General features: G+C 37.5%; 1 protein-coding gene across 4 annotated transcripts; it reads left to right on the top strand.

Moving 5' to 3' along the window:
- The first annotated feature begins 10,975 nt into the window (after positions 1-10,975).
- On the top strand, positions 10,976-17,524 carry LOC127770994 (F-box/kelch-repeat protein At1g67480-like). 4 transcript variants are annotated; one of them, XM_052296771.1, is made up of 4 exons: positions 10,976-11,206; positions 13,824-13,912; positions 15,355-16,332; positions 16,570-17,524. In XM_052296771.1, exons 3-4 carry the CDS (start codon positions 15,827-15,829, stop codon positions 17,195-17,197), a joined length of 1,134 nt encoding a protein of 377 aa, XP_052152731.1. In that variant the 5' UTR covers positions 10,976-11,206; positions 13,824-13,912; positions 15,355-15,826; the 3' UTR covers positions 17,198-17,524. The 4 variants fall into 4 exon arrangements, with proteins under 4 accessions (XP_052152731.1, XP_052152729.1, XP_052152732.1 ...); XM_052296769.1 differs by having other exon boundaries at positions 13,819-13,912; XM_052296770.1 differs by lacking the exon at positions 10,976-11,206 and adding an exon at positions 12,878-13,213 and having other exon boundaries at positions 13,819-13,912.
- Positions 17,525-18,122: the final 598 nt, after the last annotated feature.

Genomic DNA, 18,122 nt, shown 5'->3' with positions numbered 1-18,122 from the left:
CAAGATGCCTCGTATTCCTAAATATTCATTTGGTATTTTCCTCCATTTTATTGGCAGCTGTGTAATCCATATCTACTACTCAAGTTCATTCATGCATCTATGTTACTACTTGTTCCTTCTAGTTGTCCTATAACATAAGGGATTTTGTCCCTTCTAGTTGTCCCATAATGCAAGGGATTTTAGTGTACTACTTATCACATCCATCGACTCCAATTCAAAAATTTTTACCTACTTTAACCCTCAACTACCCACTCACGCACAAGCAAATAGTAACATTTAATAGGGGTATTATAGTATTTTTTGCTATTCTTAATCTTACCCAAAAGGGAATAATCCCTTTTATTATGGGATGAAGGGAATAGTAGCAAAGGTGGTGATATATCTATTTGCCAATATGTGTCGCTCAAGTTTGACATTCCGTCGAATATATATAGGCACCGGTGAATAGTGTCTTGTTACTATTCACCCGAAATTGTTTTTCTCCTAAACGAAGTTGAGATTTAGTGAGAATGTATTTCATATCTACATCTATCTCTAGTATTTTTTTTATTAATTTATAAAATTTTTATGTATGATTTTCACAAGTTTGTAACAGTTAACTCGTTTTGACGAATATATCCTCCTGGTTGGTGATGAGTTTAATGACAATGAAAGGTGTCGTGTACGGAAGATTCGTTAAAAGAGAGCATAAGCAGTGCGAAGTGTTTCAACTTTCAAGAGCTCCAGATGACATTGTTTGCAACTATGTACTTGCGCACATACTTGAAAATATACTCGATAGAGGTAGCTAGTATCCTGCACTATGCTTAGTCACAGAGTAACATACGACAAATTGTCCTCGCAATTTCTCCAGCAAATAGTAGCGAAAAAAAAATATGAGCAAGGAGGCAAGAGCTCAGCACCCCACTTCGAAATCTGTATAATGAGAATAGCATTTTTTGCTGTCTCAAGTATTGGATTAGAAGGACATCTATATCTCCTGTTCAATTAAACAGTACAACTTGATTAAAAAAAACAAATCGCCATATGTTTACAAATTGCTACGCTCTCCGTCACAATATAAGTACATGTAGAACATAATATGATATATCCTGGGATTACGAATCTGGTGTCTAGATTCGTAGCCCGAGCCCCGAGGATATATCACTTCCTGTACTAAGTTGCATTTATATTGAAATGTAGATAGTAATTAATTAACAGCTACTTGGATATTTGTCATGACTTAACAGCTCACTTCTGATAGGGTAAACGCCGTACTAGCGGTGTACTTATCCCGTCTTCCATGAGGATAAGGTTATTCTGTGCCCCATGGCTATCATCCTACAGAGCTCTGACAAAAGCTAGCTGACCGTGTTATCTGAAAATAAAACTTGAATACCATTCTGATCACTTATGATTAGCATGTAGTATTTGACTTTGCACAAGTGGCCTTGTCACTTCCTGGAAAGACTAGATTGCCTTTTGGAAATGACAAATATTAGCTAAAGTTCAAATTGGACCTTTTCTTTTTTTTCTTTTAATTTTATTTAGGATCTTCTTTCAAGAGGATATCAAACATTTTTTTTTATAATGGAATAACATTCCAGCCTTTGCTCAAAGAGTTACAGCCAATTATTATAAAAATCATCCAAATATATCAAACATGCCAATTAGTATCCTTTGCTAAAGGATATCAAACATTTGCCCCATGTGTCTCTCCCTCCATGAAATGCATTGAAACTTATCTTTTAGTTTCTCCCCTGTTTTCTCTACTATTCATGCCAACTGTAACATGGATTTATTCAGAATGTGTGAATTGTTATGCTGTTACAGTATATACTTATTAATTTTGTACTGAAACTACTTCAATCAAATTCTACAAAATGTAAGAATCAAAATATCAGACATGACATGACACCTCAAGTAAAACTAGAAATAGAGAGAGGATGAGAGGAAATGTTATATCTACTCCATTATGTTTATTACCCAAGTTAACTACATCGGTGCCATCCATGTTGAGTGTTGTAGCATCGAAACGAAATCGAAGATCAGATACCCACAGGAAAAAAGACTCTACTGGCCCAAAACGCTGAAGCCTTGAGCGCCTTCAGAATCAACCAAACTCCTGCCCCGGTCGAGTCTGCAGGACTGCAACTACTTCTCTCTTGACTTATTTCTTGATTTCTTTCTTGATGTCTCATATTCCTACAGAATCTCAAGCCCAGGCCATCCCTCCATTTATCATTAGCTACATAATGCATATCTAAGTACCACTCGAGTGCATTAATCCAGAATAGCGAAGGCGGCGACATATCTAGTCGATGAAGTGCTGAACTGATGTTCAGGTCTGGCGCTCACTGAACTATATATACACAAATGTATCCAACCTGGTGTGATTTTTTGCTGGTGAGTTTAATTCCATTGAGACTGATTGAATGTACATTCATGTTTTGAAAAAAAAAAATGTCAGGGAGGATAACAGCAACTTTTTCTCATTTGGCTATATCCTTCAGCTTTTACTGAAACTGAACCTGGACCAGGCATCCTATCCATGACCATACCAGTTCCACCAATTTAGGAGAGAGAATATGACGAATTTTTCATTACAATATACTCTCTCCAGACATAATTAGATGATGTTTCAGAAAACCAATATACCAAGAAAATAAGCCAAAACTTTGTCTGAAACGACAAATAGAATTGACACTTACGGTAGTAGCCAGCCAAGCCGAGGAACCCGCGAACCACGCACGCCAATCGCAGTTAGGGCCAGTCCACGATGGCTGCACCTTGGCCAGGTCCATGGCCACGCTGGTGGCTGAGATGATGTGGCTGAGGTAGGCGATGGAGGAGACTCCGAACGCGCATTTGGATCGCTTGACGAAGAGGCGGTGCAAGTGAAGGACGTTGAGGACTGCGCGGACATGTTGGAGATGAGCTGCCCAGGAATCGCTAAAGATAAAGATGTCTTTTGATTTAGAAAAGCACCATATATTTGATTTGGAAACTGTTTCTTTCTGGATGCCTCATATTCCTGAATATGTTCATTTGGTATTTTCCTCCATTTTATTGTCAGCTGTGTAAGGCATATCTACTACTCAAGTGCATTCATGCATTCATGGTAGTAGCAAAGGCGGTGATATATATCATAGTTGCCAAGCTGTGTTGCTCAATGGAATATATATACACAGACACAAGCTGATAAGGCACTGGTTGGTGATGAGTTTAATACCATTAAAAGATGTTGTGTACGGAAGATTCGTTAAAAGTTATAAGTAATCGAGAGCATAAGTAGTGCGAAGTATTTCAAGAGCTCCAGATGACATTGTTTCCATCTATGTGCTTGCACACATTACTTGAAAATATACTCGATAGAGGTAGCTAGTATCTTACACTATTCTTAGTCAAAATATGGACAATCTAGTAATAAGTGTTCAAGGTAATAATGTTAATTAAATAGATGAGAAATTTTACGATTTTGAGAAAATACGGTACCTAAATTTTACATTACCGAGTTTTACAATAAAAAATGTGGTACATTCTAAATGATTGTAAAATTAACAAAGATAGATACCGCAAAGAGGTTTGTTACTGACCAGCAGGTGGTGCCTGTAGGCACTGGTACTATATATGAGGTACCAAATGAAATCGAGTCGTTCAATTGCCACAGGCACGATTGGAAACGACGTGAGCAGAGCAGGGGCGAGAGCACTATCAACGCCGCAATTTACTCACATGTCGACGCTGCTATCTTCTACTCCCTCCGTCCCATAAAAAACCAACCTAGTATCGGATGTGACACATCTAAATACTATAAATCTGGATATACATATGTCCAGATTCGTAATACTATGATATGTCACATCCGGTTCTAGCTTCGTTTTTTATGAGACAGAGGGAGTAGGCCTCATGCATAGTAATCTCAGCCACCGCCATCCAACGCCAAATCCTCCATCCAATGCCTTCCCCTCCGGTGCCGAGCTAGGTGGCAGCGTTTTCTGCGCTCGTTGCACTTATACTGGAACGTAGGGAGTAATTAACATCTACTGCTAAGAACATGAAAGTATTATTATCTGTGTTTGAAATGCTTTCTGGTCTAAAAATTAATTTCCATAAGAGTGATATTTTCTCTTTTGGCCATGCAAAGGACTATCAAGAACAATATTCTCGTATTTTTGGGTGTAGAATAGGAATTTTTCTGGTTAGATATCTTGGTATTCCTATACATTTTAGAAAACTAAATAACAAAGATTAGAAAGTAATTGAGGAAAGAATTGAAAAAAAGGTGAGTAGTTGGAAAGGTGAGCATATGTCCGTAGTGGGGAGGTTGGTGTTGATAAATTCAAAGTTATCGAGTCTAGCTATGTTTATGATTTCCTTTGTTGATATTCCAAAAGGGGTTCTTCAAAAAATTGATTATTATAGATCACGATTCTGTTGGGAAGGGGATATTATTACTCAACCAAAATATCAAGTTGGACTGGGAGTGCATAGTTTAGAAATACAGAACTAATGTTTATTAAGTAAATGCCTCTTTAAACTGATCAATAATCAAGGAGTATGGCAGGATTTGCTAAAGATAAAGTATTTGGGAAACCGTACAATTACTCAAATTGAGAGAAAACAAGAGGATTCCCATTTTTGGTCTAGTCTTATGTAGGTCAAGAACATCATTTTAAATTTGGGATCATGGATACTAAATGATGAGAAACAAGATTTTGGGAGGACAAATGGGTAGGTAATATTTCCTTTATAGATAGGTATCCATCTCTGTATAATATTGTTCGTAAGAGAAACGTCTCGGTAGCGGTGGTCATGAGTTCTATTCTTCTCAATGTTTGCTTTAGAAGAGCTTTGGTAGGTCAGAACATAGCTAATTGGCATAATTTGGTGTCATCTATTGTGAATATTCAGTTGAATGATGAGTGCGACTCATTTAGATGGAATCTTCATCAAAATGGTCAATTCCCAGTTTGTTCTATATATTTAGCTTTAATAAATAACGGTCATATTGTTGGCAACAAAGTTTTATGGAAAATAAAAATGCCTCTTATAATAAAGATTTTTTTTGTGGTATCTGTTCGAAGGAGTAGTTTTAACTAAGGACAACTTAGCAAGAAGGAATTGGAATGACACTATGAGATGTTTTTTATGAAGAATGAAACTATCTATTTTTTTAGTTCCATTTTGCTAGATTCATGTGGAGATCGGTACATATCTTTTTGGTTTGAGACCTCCAAATAGTACTTCTCATATTTTTGGGAACTAGCTTGTACGTTGTGACTAAAAAACAAAGAAACATATCCTAGTAGGAGAATCTGCTATATATATGTTGGGCTCTTTGGTTAATAGAAATGATATGGTTTTTGACAAATCACTAATAAAATTTTATATGCAAGTACTATTCATGGCAACATACTGGCTCTGGTTTTGGAGACAACTACAAACATGTGATGAGAACAAGAAACTAATATATATTGCATATCAGAAGCTAGAGACAATGATTATGCAAATTTTTGCCAACTTCGAATGGAGATTTACAAATAGACTTGAATAAATGTTTCTATATTTTGTGTTGGTATTATTAGTTATTGTCTAGATCTTTGATGTTTTTTATGCTCTCTATACAGTGAATTAACAGCTACTCCTACTTGGATATTTGTCATGACTTATCAGCTCACTTCTGAATGGGTAAACACCGTACTAGCAGTGTACTCTCCCCGTCTTCCGTGAGTATAAGGTTATTCTGTGCCCCATGGATATCATCCTACAGAGCTCTGACAAAAGAGCTGGCCGTGTTATCTGAAAATAAAAGTTGCATATCATTCTGATCGCTGATGATCAGCATGTAGTATTCGACTTTGCACATGTTGCCCTGTCACTTCCTGAAGGACTAGATTGCCTTTTGGAAATGACAAATATTAGCTAAAGATCAAGTTGGACCTTTGCATTTTTTTTTTGTCTTTTGATTTTATTTAGGGTCTTCTTCTAAGAGGATATCAAACATTTGCCTCATGTGTCTCTCCCTCCACCATGAAATATATTGAAACTTACATTTTAGTTTCTCCCCTGTTTTCTCTACTATTCATGCCAACTGTAACATGGATTTATTCAGAATGTGTGAATTGTTATGTTGTTACAGTATATAATTTTCTACTGAAACTACTTCAATAAATTTTTACAAAATATAAGAATTAAAACATGAGACAGGACATGACACCTCAAGTAAAACTGAATATAGAAATAGAGAAATCATTTGAATTCAGCACCTCTGCTATCCATATATAGGTGATGATCTTTAGACAATAAGAAATCGATCACGCACAAGAGAGGATGGGAGGAAATCTTATATCTACTTCATTCTATTGGTTACCCAAGTTAACTACATTGGCACCGTCTGTCGTGAGCGTCGTAGCATTGCAAGAAAATCAAAGATCAGATTCTCCCAAGACCAATAGGGAAAAAGACTCTACTGGCCCAAAACGAAGCTCATGCTTCAGTCGAGTCTGCAGGACTACAACTACTTCTCTCTTGATTACTTTCTTAATTTCTTTCTTGATGTCTCATATTCCTATATAATCTCCAATTTTCAAGCCCAAGCCCTCCCTCCATTTATCATTAGCTACATAATGCATATCTAAGTACTACTCGAGTGCATTAATCCATGTCGCTGAAGTGTTGAAAAGCTGTTCAGATCTGGCACTCACTGAACTATATATACACAAATGTAGCCAACCTGGTGTGATTGGTTGGTGATGAGTTTAATTCCAATTGGTGTGATTGAAAGATACATTCATGTTTTGAAAAAAAAATGTCAGTGAGGAGAACAGCAACTTCTCATTTGGCCATATCTTTCAGCTTTTACTGAAACTGAACCTTCACAAGGCAGTTTAGGAGAGAGAATATGACGAATTTTTCATTACAATATACTCTCTCTCTCAGTTCAGTCAAAAAAAAAACTCTCTCAGACATAATTTAAACCAATTTACAAAGAAAATAAGCCAAAACTTTTCTCCGAAACGACAAATAGAATTGACCGGAGGTAGTATATCTCCGGCTATTCCTAACCTTCCAAACTCCTCTGAAGACCTGCACAGCTGAAGAGATTAAATAGGAGAGAAGGAAGTTCAGTAAAAGTGAATATGGATCCACTAAGATGATTCGGGTACACTTACTTCCTTTGCAGTCCATTGGAGCTAAACTTTAAACTAGGGGATAATAATCACGCATTTCAGAGGAAATGTATGCTAAGTCAAGTCTGAAAACATTTCTTTCCAAATGCCTCATATTCCTAAACGTTCTCCAATTTGCAAGCCATGTATCTTCCTCTGTTTATCAGTAGCTGTGTAATGCATATGTACTACTACATCCATATTTGAACATATGGCACTATTGATTTATTCGGTCGTGCAACTTTGACCATTATTTTTCTATTAGAACTAGCACATATAGTCACGCTTTACGTGACTTTTGATTCTCTTTAAGAACTTTTGTATATGATCTATTAGTTTAGCTTAGCTTTTAAATGTTTTGACATAAATTAATTTGTTTACAATCGATTGCCTTAGCCAATTATAGATATAGCTAAGTTGTACTATATATTTATAGAAGGAATCACTAGAAGCCTCATCTTCCCTATTTTTGTTCCTCTCTCTTTGTATCGGAAATTTCCATATGTTTAGCCTATTTGTGGGTTTTTTTAATGCATGCTCCCTTTCGATCCAATGGCCATTCTTTATTCAAACTCTTTATCCAACGTCTAATATATTTTTGATAATGTGGCGCATCCTTGTGCAAAAAAGCTTGTTGCTTTCACCATGTAAGATATGACAATAGTATCTAACAAAATTATCCTATTGTAAAAGTAGTAGTATGTTTTTATTAATTTGTACAGAATTGATAGAAATCATTACTAACAAGCTACCAATTGTTGGACTAGCAATTACAGACAGATTAGGATAGTGTAAAACTGAGTATGGATCCCGGAGTTCCTCTACTGTCCATTGGAGCTAACCCTTTTACATGCGGATAACAATCGCTAGAAAGGAAATGCATCATGTTTCTGTTTCGAAATTGTTTGTTTCTTAATGCCTCATATTCCTAAATGTACGGTATCTTCTTCCATTTTATTGGTTGCTTTGTACTTCCTCCGTTTCACACTGTAAGTCATTCTAGCATTTCCCACATTCATATTGATATGTCTAGATTCATTAACATTAATATGAATGTGGGATGTCTAGATTCATTAACATTAATATGAATGTGGGAAATGTTAGAATGACTTACATTGTGAAACGGAGGGAGTAAAATGCATGCATGTTTCGGTATCTTCTTACATTTTATTGGTTGCTTTGTAAAATGCTTGCATCCATAGTAGTAGCAAAGGCGGCGATATATCTAGTTGTCGAGCTGTGTTGCTCAAGACTGACGCTCAGTGGACTATATATACACAGAAACAGGGTGATAGGCACTGGTTAGTGATGATTTTAATTAATTCCATTGAAACATATGTCATGTACGTAAGATTTCGTTAAAACACAAGTGACCTAGCGCATAAGATTAATGTGAAATCCCATCTCCCAATTTTGTTGAACAAGGCCTCACATTTTGAGGCAAAGTGTTCTGAAAGCCCGAGATAACATCGTTTCCAACTGCTCCCTTAATTTTTTTTCTAGTCAAACTATTTTAAGTTGATCAAATTTATAAAAAACATAGTAGCATTTTTAACATAAAAACATATTAGCAAAATATATTTAATGTTAGATTTAACAAAACTAACATGGTGTTTTAGATATTGCTAAAATTTTTATAAACTTAGTCAAACCTAATAAAGTTTAATTAGAAAAAAAAAGTCAAAGCGACTTATAATATGAAAACGAAGGTAGTATGTACTTACACACATACTTGAAAATATACTCGATAGCCATATCTAGTACCCTGCATGATTCTGATTCAAAATGGACAATCTAGTTATAAAGGTGTGTTTTTTAAGCATTTTCTCTCAAAACATATGTTTTTCTCGGAAAATGCAAAACTTAAGGGTTTAACGTTAGAATGTTAGATAGATACCTCAAAACCTGAACTTTTATGAACTTCATTCTTAAAAGAAAAGAGTTTGCATTTTCAATACGCCATCTAATTTTATTTCAACCATCATTTGCCTCTAACAGGAATTGTATGATTTTCTACTGACCACCATAACATATATAATTTATGTTCACTACGAAATTCTTCAGAGTTTCATGGAAAATCCATACCACACAGAGTTTGAAAGAGACATCCATTAAAAGAAATGACATGGAAGGACAGTGACTGTTCATTTTGTCTTATCCTTTTAACTTTTAACTGAAACTGAATATGGACCAGCTTCAACCATCGCAGTTCCACCAAATTTAGGAGAGGATAGGAGAAGAGACGATGAATTTTCCTCGCAATATCTCCAGCAAATTGGAGCTACAAAAAAGATGAGCCACAGGAGGCAAGAGCTCACCACCCCACCTCGTCGCTGTCGAAATCCACATAATGAGTAGCATTTGTTACTATCTCAAGTATTAGATTAGAAGGACATCTACCTTCTGTTCATTTTAAACACTGCAACTTGACAAAAAAAATTAATTCCCATATGTTTGCAAATTGCTAATTAATTAACATCTACTTGAATATTTGTGATTTGTCAATACTTATCAGCTCACTTCTAAAAGGATTAAACGCCGTACTGGCAGTGTACTCTTCCATCCAGATAAGATTATTCTAGTCCATGGTTATCATCCTACGGGGCTCTGACTATATCTAGCCGACCATTATCTGAAAATATAAGTTGCGTATCATGCTTATCACTGATCAGCATGACAGCATGTAGTATTTGACTTTGCACATGCTGCCTTGTCACTTCCCGGCCGGAAGGACTAGATTGCCTTTTGGAAAAGGCAAATATTAGCTAAAGATCAAGTTGACCTTTGTAATTTTGTCTTTTGGTTTCATGTAGGGTCTTCTTCCAAGAAGAAATCAGATATGTGCCCCAGGTCTCTTCCTTCCTCCATGACATATATTGAGATTAACCTTTCTTCAGTGATAATTTTTACGGTTCTTGAAAAAGTATCTCGAGGTACCTAAATTTTACCTAAAAAATTTGATACCTCAAGATACATAGTACCTAGAGATACTAAATTTTACAATAGAAAATGTGGTATATCCCGATACTTTCTCAATGATGGTAAAATTAACCTTTTTAAGTAGTTTTCCCCTGTTTTTCTCTACTATTCATGTCAAACATAACATGGCTTTATTCAGAGGTTGTGTAGATTTTTAGGCTGCGATAGTACCCAAGGTAAGACTCGAAACATGAGACACAAGACAAGACATGACAATGACATTTGAGTAAAACCAAATATAGAACCAGAAAAATCGGTTGATACATTGACTACGGAACCATATCATTTGAGTGCAGTTGCTCTGCCGTGCAACACTCCAACCACGTACAGGGAGGTTCAGGTGTTTAAACAAACATGCCGATCATGCAAGGTAACTGACAAAATGTGTTGCTAAGCAATATGAGGGTGCAAAGGTTCTATTTCTTGATGTCTAACATTCCTATATGTTCTCCAATTTGTAAATCCAACCATTCCTTCCATTTATCATTAGCTACATAATGCATATCTACCAATCAAATGCATAATACTGAACTCTGAAGGTGATGACATATCTCTAGTTGCTGATGGTCAAGCCTGGCACTCACTGAACTATGTATATATATTGTATATATTCACAAGCATAGCCAACCTGGTGTGCTTGGTTTGGTTGGTGATAAGTTTAATTCCATTGAAGCATTTGAATGCATATCATGTACGTAACATTTGAATCCATACCACAAAGAGTTTGACAGGGACATCCAATTTATAAAAGAAAAAAAAATGTCAGTGAGGAACAGTGACTTCTCATTTTGGTCATATATATCCTTCAGCTTTGTACTGAAACTGAATCTGGACCAGGCAAACGTATGACCATCGCAGTTCCACCAATTTAGGAGAGGAGAAAAGACGGCGAAATTTCATTTCAATACATATCTCCAGCAAATTGGAGCTATAAAAACGATAGCCAGGAGCTCACCACCCTACTTGCTCTTCCTAACCTTCCAAAACTCTGAAGAGTTTCTCCATTATCGTTGGCTTGTTACGCTCCAAAGCTTTCAACATTCCAGACTCCAGCCAAAATTTCCATATTATTCCAGGTAAATGTTAATCCCTGTGTTTACCATACCCGTGCTAGCTTAATCTTGTCTAATTTCGGGGTAGAATTGACCGTTCTCTGACCTAGGGGATAAGGAGAAAAAAAAAACAAGCTTTCTAGTGTTCTTCAGGCTTGTTGCTGTGAGTTCTTGTTTGATCGTTTCGCTCAGCACACCATTTTGTTTGATTTTGAAGCCTTTGAATGGATCGAGTTTTTTGGTTTCCAAAGATGCATTTCTTTTTCTCTTCTCTGCAGATGGTTCTTAGCCCTGCAAAATAATTCTCGTTTCGTCAATCGTTGTGGCGATTAGTTATTAGTTTTCGCTGCTATTTGGATGTGGAAGAGGGAATGGTTTTTTACCATATATGAGATGCAGGGCATAACGAACTGGAACTTAAATTTTGATCATTTTGTTTAGTTCAAAAAACATTTGTGGTTTTGTTGGTTATGTTTTCGATTTTATCAGCGAGAGAAGATGCCCTGACGATCTGATTCTCAAGGTCTTAGGCTACGAGGCTTCCTTTTTAATTTGTGATTGATTGTATAGGCTTTGAAGTATCAAAATTATTTAACATCTATGTAATGTAACCACCAAACTGTGGTGTTTTCTCTACTCCTCTTTAAGTGAATGGCTTGAGAAATGTTATCCTTAGAAGAAAACGTAATATGTTCATTAGATTAGCATGAACTAGCATTCTAGGAAAACCATTCTAGTAGTATGTTTTATGGTGTAAATTGTTAATTACTCCTAGTCCCTAAAGGCTTTGACATGAATATACAATCAGTAAAGCATCATGGTGAGCAAAGAAATTTCTAGCGTACTCCCTCCGTCCCGTAAAAAACGAATCTAGAACTAGATATGACATTCTAATACTACGAATCTGGACATATGTATACCTAGATTCATAGTACTAGATATGTCACATCCGATACTAAGTTGATTTTTTATGGAACAAAGGGAGTTTGTGCTAACGATATCCTAACAATCAAAAATGGTAAAAAAAATATATTTATTAATTTAACTATCCAGTGTCAACTTCAATGTGACGCTGAAAAAATTAAAAGTACGAAATTTTGAAACAATAACATTATTATATTAGTTTTATGAAAATGATATCGGTATATCATGTCCAGAACTTCCAGCTCATGAGCTTTAACTACCTATCTATTTGTTGGGTGATTTCTAATAAAAAATCACCTAGATTTTTTCAACTCTTAGATTTACATTTAACGGACTATAAAAGAAAATAACAAATACATATTTACTTACACAACATTTTTATTAAAATTACAATGCGCTTACATGTCAAATCAGCTGAATTTACAAATGTAATTTTAGTTTATATTTTTTTTTAGTTTCAAATATCTTAATTTTTCAACCGTTAAAGAAAATAATTTTTATTTAGAAAAGAAAGGGAGAGAGAGCGATAAGGAAGCGGAGAAAGCAAGAGCGAGAAAACGTCATCCGTGCTTATTTCTCCACTAATCTCGGCGCACGATTCTACGCCCAACAAAACGTTAAATATCATAGAAGAAATCACGATGTTTAGCAAAATCGTTTAAATATCATAGAAGAAGTGGCCCGATAGATGTTTTAGTCTGCCCCCCCCTCCCCCCCCCCCCCCCCCCCCCCAACCCAAAAAAAAAGCCCTGCTGCGACGTGCATTGGGCCTGCACGAGGCCCGTTTTGGCACGAAGCAGATGGGCCGTGCCGTCCCAGCCTGGCACGGCCCAAGTCCAAAAGGCCTACGGAGCCCGGACTTCTCTCGTACGCCTCGTGAAATCGCCGGCGCCACTGCCGCAAACCCTACTTCCGATCCGCCCCCGCCGCCGCCGCAAACCATACTTCCGCCGCCTCGCGCCGTCGCCATGCCGCCCACCACACCGGCCAAGCCCGTCCCCGGCCGGCGTCCGCCTCGCGACGTCGGACCCCCTCCCCCAAGGCTGCCTTTCGAGGGCAGCCCTGGGCCATACACCCCTAACCCACCCTCACCACCACACACATACGGTAAGTTTGTTAGGTTTTCGATCTAGAGTTTGCTGCCAATTACAAAGAAACTACACTGGATAGATGTTGTCTACTTTGTCTGTGCCAACTGCGGCATACTCTGTGTGTCTTGATGATAAATTGTATTGTATATGTAGTAGTAGCTTATTCTGAGTAATGTGTGTTAGTATTATTGATTTGCCTGCAAGCTGCTGTGGTGTGGTGGTACCCATCCCATGTAAGACTGTTCTTCTGTTTAGAGCTGTGCCGGCACTGTTCGAAGACTTGCGCGATGTCGGTAGCTCACGTAAACTTTGGTGCGTTGTGCTTTCGCGCTTGCTTACGTTTGTTGTTGCTTCTTGAGTCAACGAAGCTACGGTTTCGCTTCGTATAGCAAGTTTAGTGTACTTGTAAATTGTAATCCCTACCATTCATGCACTGATCTTGATCACAGCCTTCGGAATTTTTGAAAGGTTCTGTTGGGTTTCAGTCTCGTGTGTTGTTGTGCCATCCGGTGTTGTTAGTCCTTGGAACTGTTGCTTTTTTTCTCAATCGGTGTTACAATCTTTATGGCTCATTGCATGAAACTTTGTGATGTATAACCCTGCTTTTTCTTTTTTAACTAGTCAAGTGCCTGCGACGGGTTCAACTTTGAAGTACACCGTACATATTTGTGCACGAGGAATTTCACTACTGAAATGTGGTCAGATGTTCAAAAAGGTCCATGTCAACAAAAAAAGCATCACTGAACATCAGATAGATTGATGGTTTACATTTCATATATGTACCAACTAGACAGCATACAAATATAAGGAGTCATCGTATTGTTTACCTTTGCTTTAATACATATTCATAGTTTGATCACAGACTCAGAATTGATATACTGAAAGCTAAACAATCTGAAGTGTCAGGAGGCTATATATGAAAGTTAAGGTAAATATGACGAAATCAATGAGTATTTTACGGCCTTAATGATGCACAATAAGAGGAAAATTAATGTTTCTCCATTCTTGCCTTGATGAATTGTAAGCATCTGTAGGCTCATTTAAAAGCACCTGGCATAGAACATCCAACACGTGAGCTCTTGTCGGCTCTGAGATCTAATTTAGACTCTTATAATAATTATTGCTGCCCCTACGTAATAAACAGAGTGTATTTATAATAGTCCTTAACTCATACCAAATAGAGATATTTGGTCAAATAAGTTCAATCTGAAATGATGGGGTTGCTTTGCTCACTACTCTCAGCAAGATTGTGATTCCGCTAGACGCCACCATGATACACGTTGAGAAGCATGTTGTCCTGATACAAAAAATATGACCTACAAGTTGTATGTTAAAAATGTTCTGGGGATTATTTTGTATATTATTGTAAAACTGGTAGTATAGAAAAAGTAAGCAATATTATGCTTACTTTTTCTAAACTACCCATTTTATAATACTAAAATAAATCCCCGACCCATTTTTTCAAGTCATTTGTTCGTGTATGGGGCAATTATGCTTTGTGTCATATAACAAGGTGGTGTCTAGAAGAGTCACAATGTTGCTGCCTAGCAGCTACATTTGTGAGAGTTGGCAGCATGGCCTGTAACCCATACACTATTATCAATTGAACTTCTTTGAATGCGATATCTCTATTTTGGCAAGGGTAAGAATTATTATGGATTCATCCATGTTTATTAAGTAGGGGCAGTATCTATTTTGGCGAGGATAAGGGTTATTATGGACTTACCCTGTTTGTTGAGTAGGGGAAGTAAAATCTAGTTTAAGTTCTTTGAAATGAGCTTTTAGACTTAGTGATTCATTAAAGCAAATATAGCATGGAGAAACGTCAAACTTTCCCTTATTGCGCATCATCAAGGTGATGGACACACCTTGGTTTCACCCTTTTTTACCTTTCATATATAACCCCTGAATATTTCCGGTATTTTAGTTTCCTATATGTCAATTTTGATTCTCTGATCAATTTTTTTTATTTTAAAGCAGTGGTAATTGTATGATGACTCCCTATATTTGTATGATCTCCGGTTTATATATGATTTAATCTTCAATTTGTCTGATGTTTTTTAATACTTGTACTGTTATTTTGATTTTTTTAATTAATAATTTTATTTGAGAAAAACCGTACTCTAAAAAATTATCTCTTTAATTTTGTCCGTGTAGGTAACTGGCTGTGATGAAAATGGAAACCACAGGTGGTTAATGGCTATCAAAATCGTATAGCCATTGGTACACTAATAATAACCTAAATGACGGATGCTAACATCCTATTTCTATCCAGCATAAATTGTATCCATTATTTTATTTAGATATTGAATGCCAAATGTGCAAGACAGGGACATGTTCTTACTTCATTAATAAGGAGATCAGGAGAATCCATTTTAAGGTCTTCCACCATCGGATGGCATTTGACACAGAAAAGATTAAGACAGAGAAATCTGAGCTGAAGAACCTCATCTTCGCATCATTCAGACCATTTTATCTGATGATCCCTGTTGGTGATGGATATCATGAATCCCCCTGCTAGGACAGCCGTGATACATAGCAACTAAGCAAGTGATAAAAGGGATCATTTAAGCTGTTTAGTGTTAACAAAACGAAGTGCTAAAGCCTAAAAGGTGCCCTGCTGCTGCTTATGGCAATGCTAACACTTGTTGGAGCAAGAGAGCCATTTGTTAAAGCACAGACCAACCTCCCTGCTACAATGCAGCTGAAGTTTCCTACTAGAACCCAAGGTGATTCATACGGAGCACTGATACCTGGTTTGCCAGAAGACTTAGCGAAAGTATGCCTTGCCCTTGTCCCTCGGAGCTACTTCCCTGTCATGGGTGCAGTGTCCAAGAGTTGGATGTCATTCATTGGGAGCAAGGAGTTCATTGCTGTTAGGAAGGAGGTCGGGAGGCTTGAAGAGCGGATTTATGCCCTGATCACTGGAGATGGAGGAAAGGGACCCTATTGGGAGGTGCTGGGGAGCCTGGAGCAGCAGAATAGGATGCTTCCTCCTATGCCTGGACTGACTAAAGCTGGATTTAGTGTGGTTGTTCTTGATGGAAAGCTGCTTGTCATGGCTGGCTATGTTGTTGATTATGGAAAAGAATGTGTTTCTGATGAAGTTTATCAGTATGATGCTCGTCTGAACAGGTATGCTCGAGTCATTACAGGCATTTATTACAGTGCTCCTTTGTCTTCTTTTCTTACATCAGATGAATACTTCAAATTCTCATAGTAGCAATAGTTTCCCAAAAAACCTTGTACAGGTAATCCATTAGTGCCATGAGTTTTCTAAATACAGAGTAAAAAAATTTAAATAGGAACTTGATCATTGTAAGTTAAAATACAATATTAACAAAACTAATTCATTCTGCTTAAAATACTCAGGTGGGCTGCACTGGCCAAGATGAACGTGGCCCGTCGTGACTTCGCATGTGCAGAGGTCAATGGTGCAGTATATGTTGCTGGTGGATTTGGTTCTGATGGCGATGGCTTGTCAAGTGTTGAAGTATATGATCCACAAAGAAACAAATGGACAATAATAGAGAGCCTTCGCAGACCAAGGTGGGGCTCCTTCGCCTGCAGCTTCAATGGCAAGCTCTACATCATGGATGGCCGGTCAAGCTTCACCATTGGCAATTCCCGTTTCATCGACGTGTATGATCCCATTCTCCATTCCTGGACCGAGATCAAGAAGGGTTGTGTCATGGTCACCTCTCATGCCGTCATCGACAAAAGGCTGTTCTGCATCGAGTGGAAGAACCAGCGGTCACTCGCGATCTTCAACCCTTCAGACAGTTCATGGCAGAAGATCCTGGTGCCGCTTACCGGTAGCTCAACCACTCTGTTCAGCCTCGGGGTGCTTGATGGGAAGCTGCTGCTGTTTTCCCAAGAGGAAGAGCCTGGGTATCAGACTCTGATGTATGATCCGACTGCGCCTGCGGGATATGAATGGCACACGTCGACGCTCAAGCCGTCAGGGCTGTGCTTATGCAGTGTGACAATTGAAAGTTGATGTCATCAGTAGGCATAGATTGTGCTTCCTCCATCCCATAAAAAACAAATCTAGGATTAGATGTGACATATTCTAGTACAACGAACCTGAATAGTCACCTCCAATTTAGGTTTGTTTTTTGTGGGACGGAGGGAGTATATATTTCTTGCATTCTAGTGTCTATATGTTCTTCTGGAACTCTGTTTATATGTGATTCTCTGTTCAGATTATTCCTAGCCACAAGCATGCACTCAATTCGTCAGCTAGCTTGTGTGTTTGGACCAAACATTGTGTAAAGATGCAGACATTTCACTTCCTGAATAATGTCAGATTTCTCTTGCTCCTTTATTTCACTTTGCAGTGAACTGACTTGTAGGTGTACTTGCACACTAACTGTTCTGATGATACAAGATTCCATCTGCTACCCGGTGCTACTCTACACTAGAGGACCTACGGCTGTGTTTAGATGCAGGGGTGTACTCCTTCCGTCCAATAAAAGACAAACCCTGCGTTTGAATCTGGACATGGATGCATGTCCAGATTCAAACCCTGATTCAAATGCAGGGTTCGTCTTTTTTTGGGACGGAGGAAGTAAGTTTTGGCGTGTCACATCAGATATACGGACACACATATGAAGTATTAAACGTAGAGTACTAACAAAACAAATTATAGAATCCACCTGTAAACTGCGAGGCGAATTTATTAAGCCTAATTAATCTGTCATTAACATTTACAAATTACAGAATCTGCATGTAAACTGCGAGGCGAATTTATTAAACCTAATTAATCCGTCATTAGCAAATGTTTACTGTAGCACTGCATTGTCAGATTATAGAGCAATTAGACTAAAAAGATTCATCTCGCAATTTACACGCAATCTGTGTAATTAGTTTTTTTTTGTTTATATTTAATATTCCATGCATGTGTCCAAACATTCAATGTGATA

Source organism: Oryza glaberrima, chromosome 4 (assembly GCF_000147395.1).
Source record: "Oryza glaberrima chromosome 4, OglaRS2, whole genome shotgun sequence".
NCBI classification, from domain to species: domain Eukaryota; kingdom Viridiplantae; phylum Streptophyta; class Magnoliopsida; order Poales; family Poaceae; genus Oryza; species Oryza glaberrima.
The sequence above is the reverse complement of the archived record's forward strand: the minus strand, read 5'-3'. Positions and strand labels throughout refer to the sequence as shown.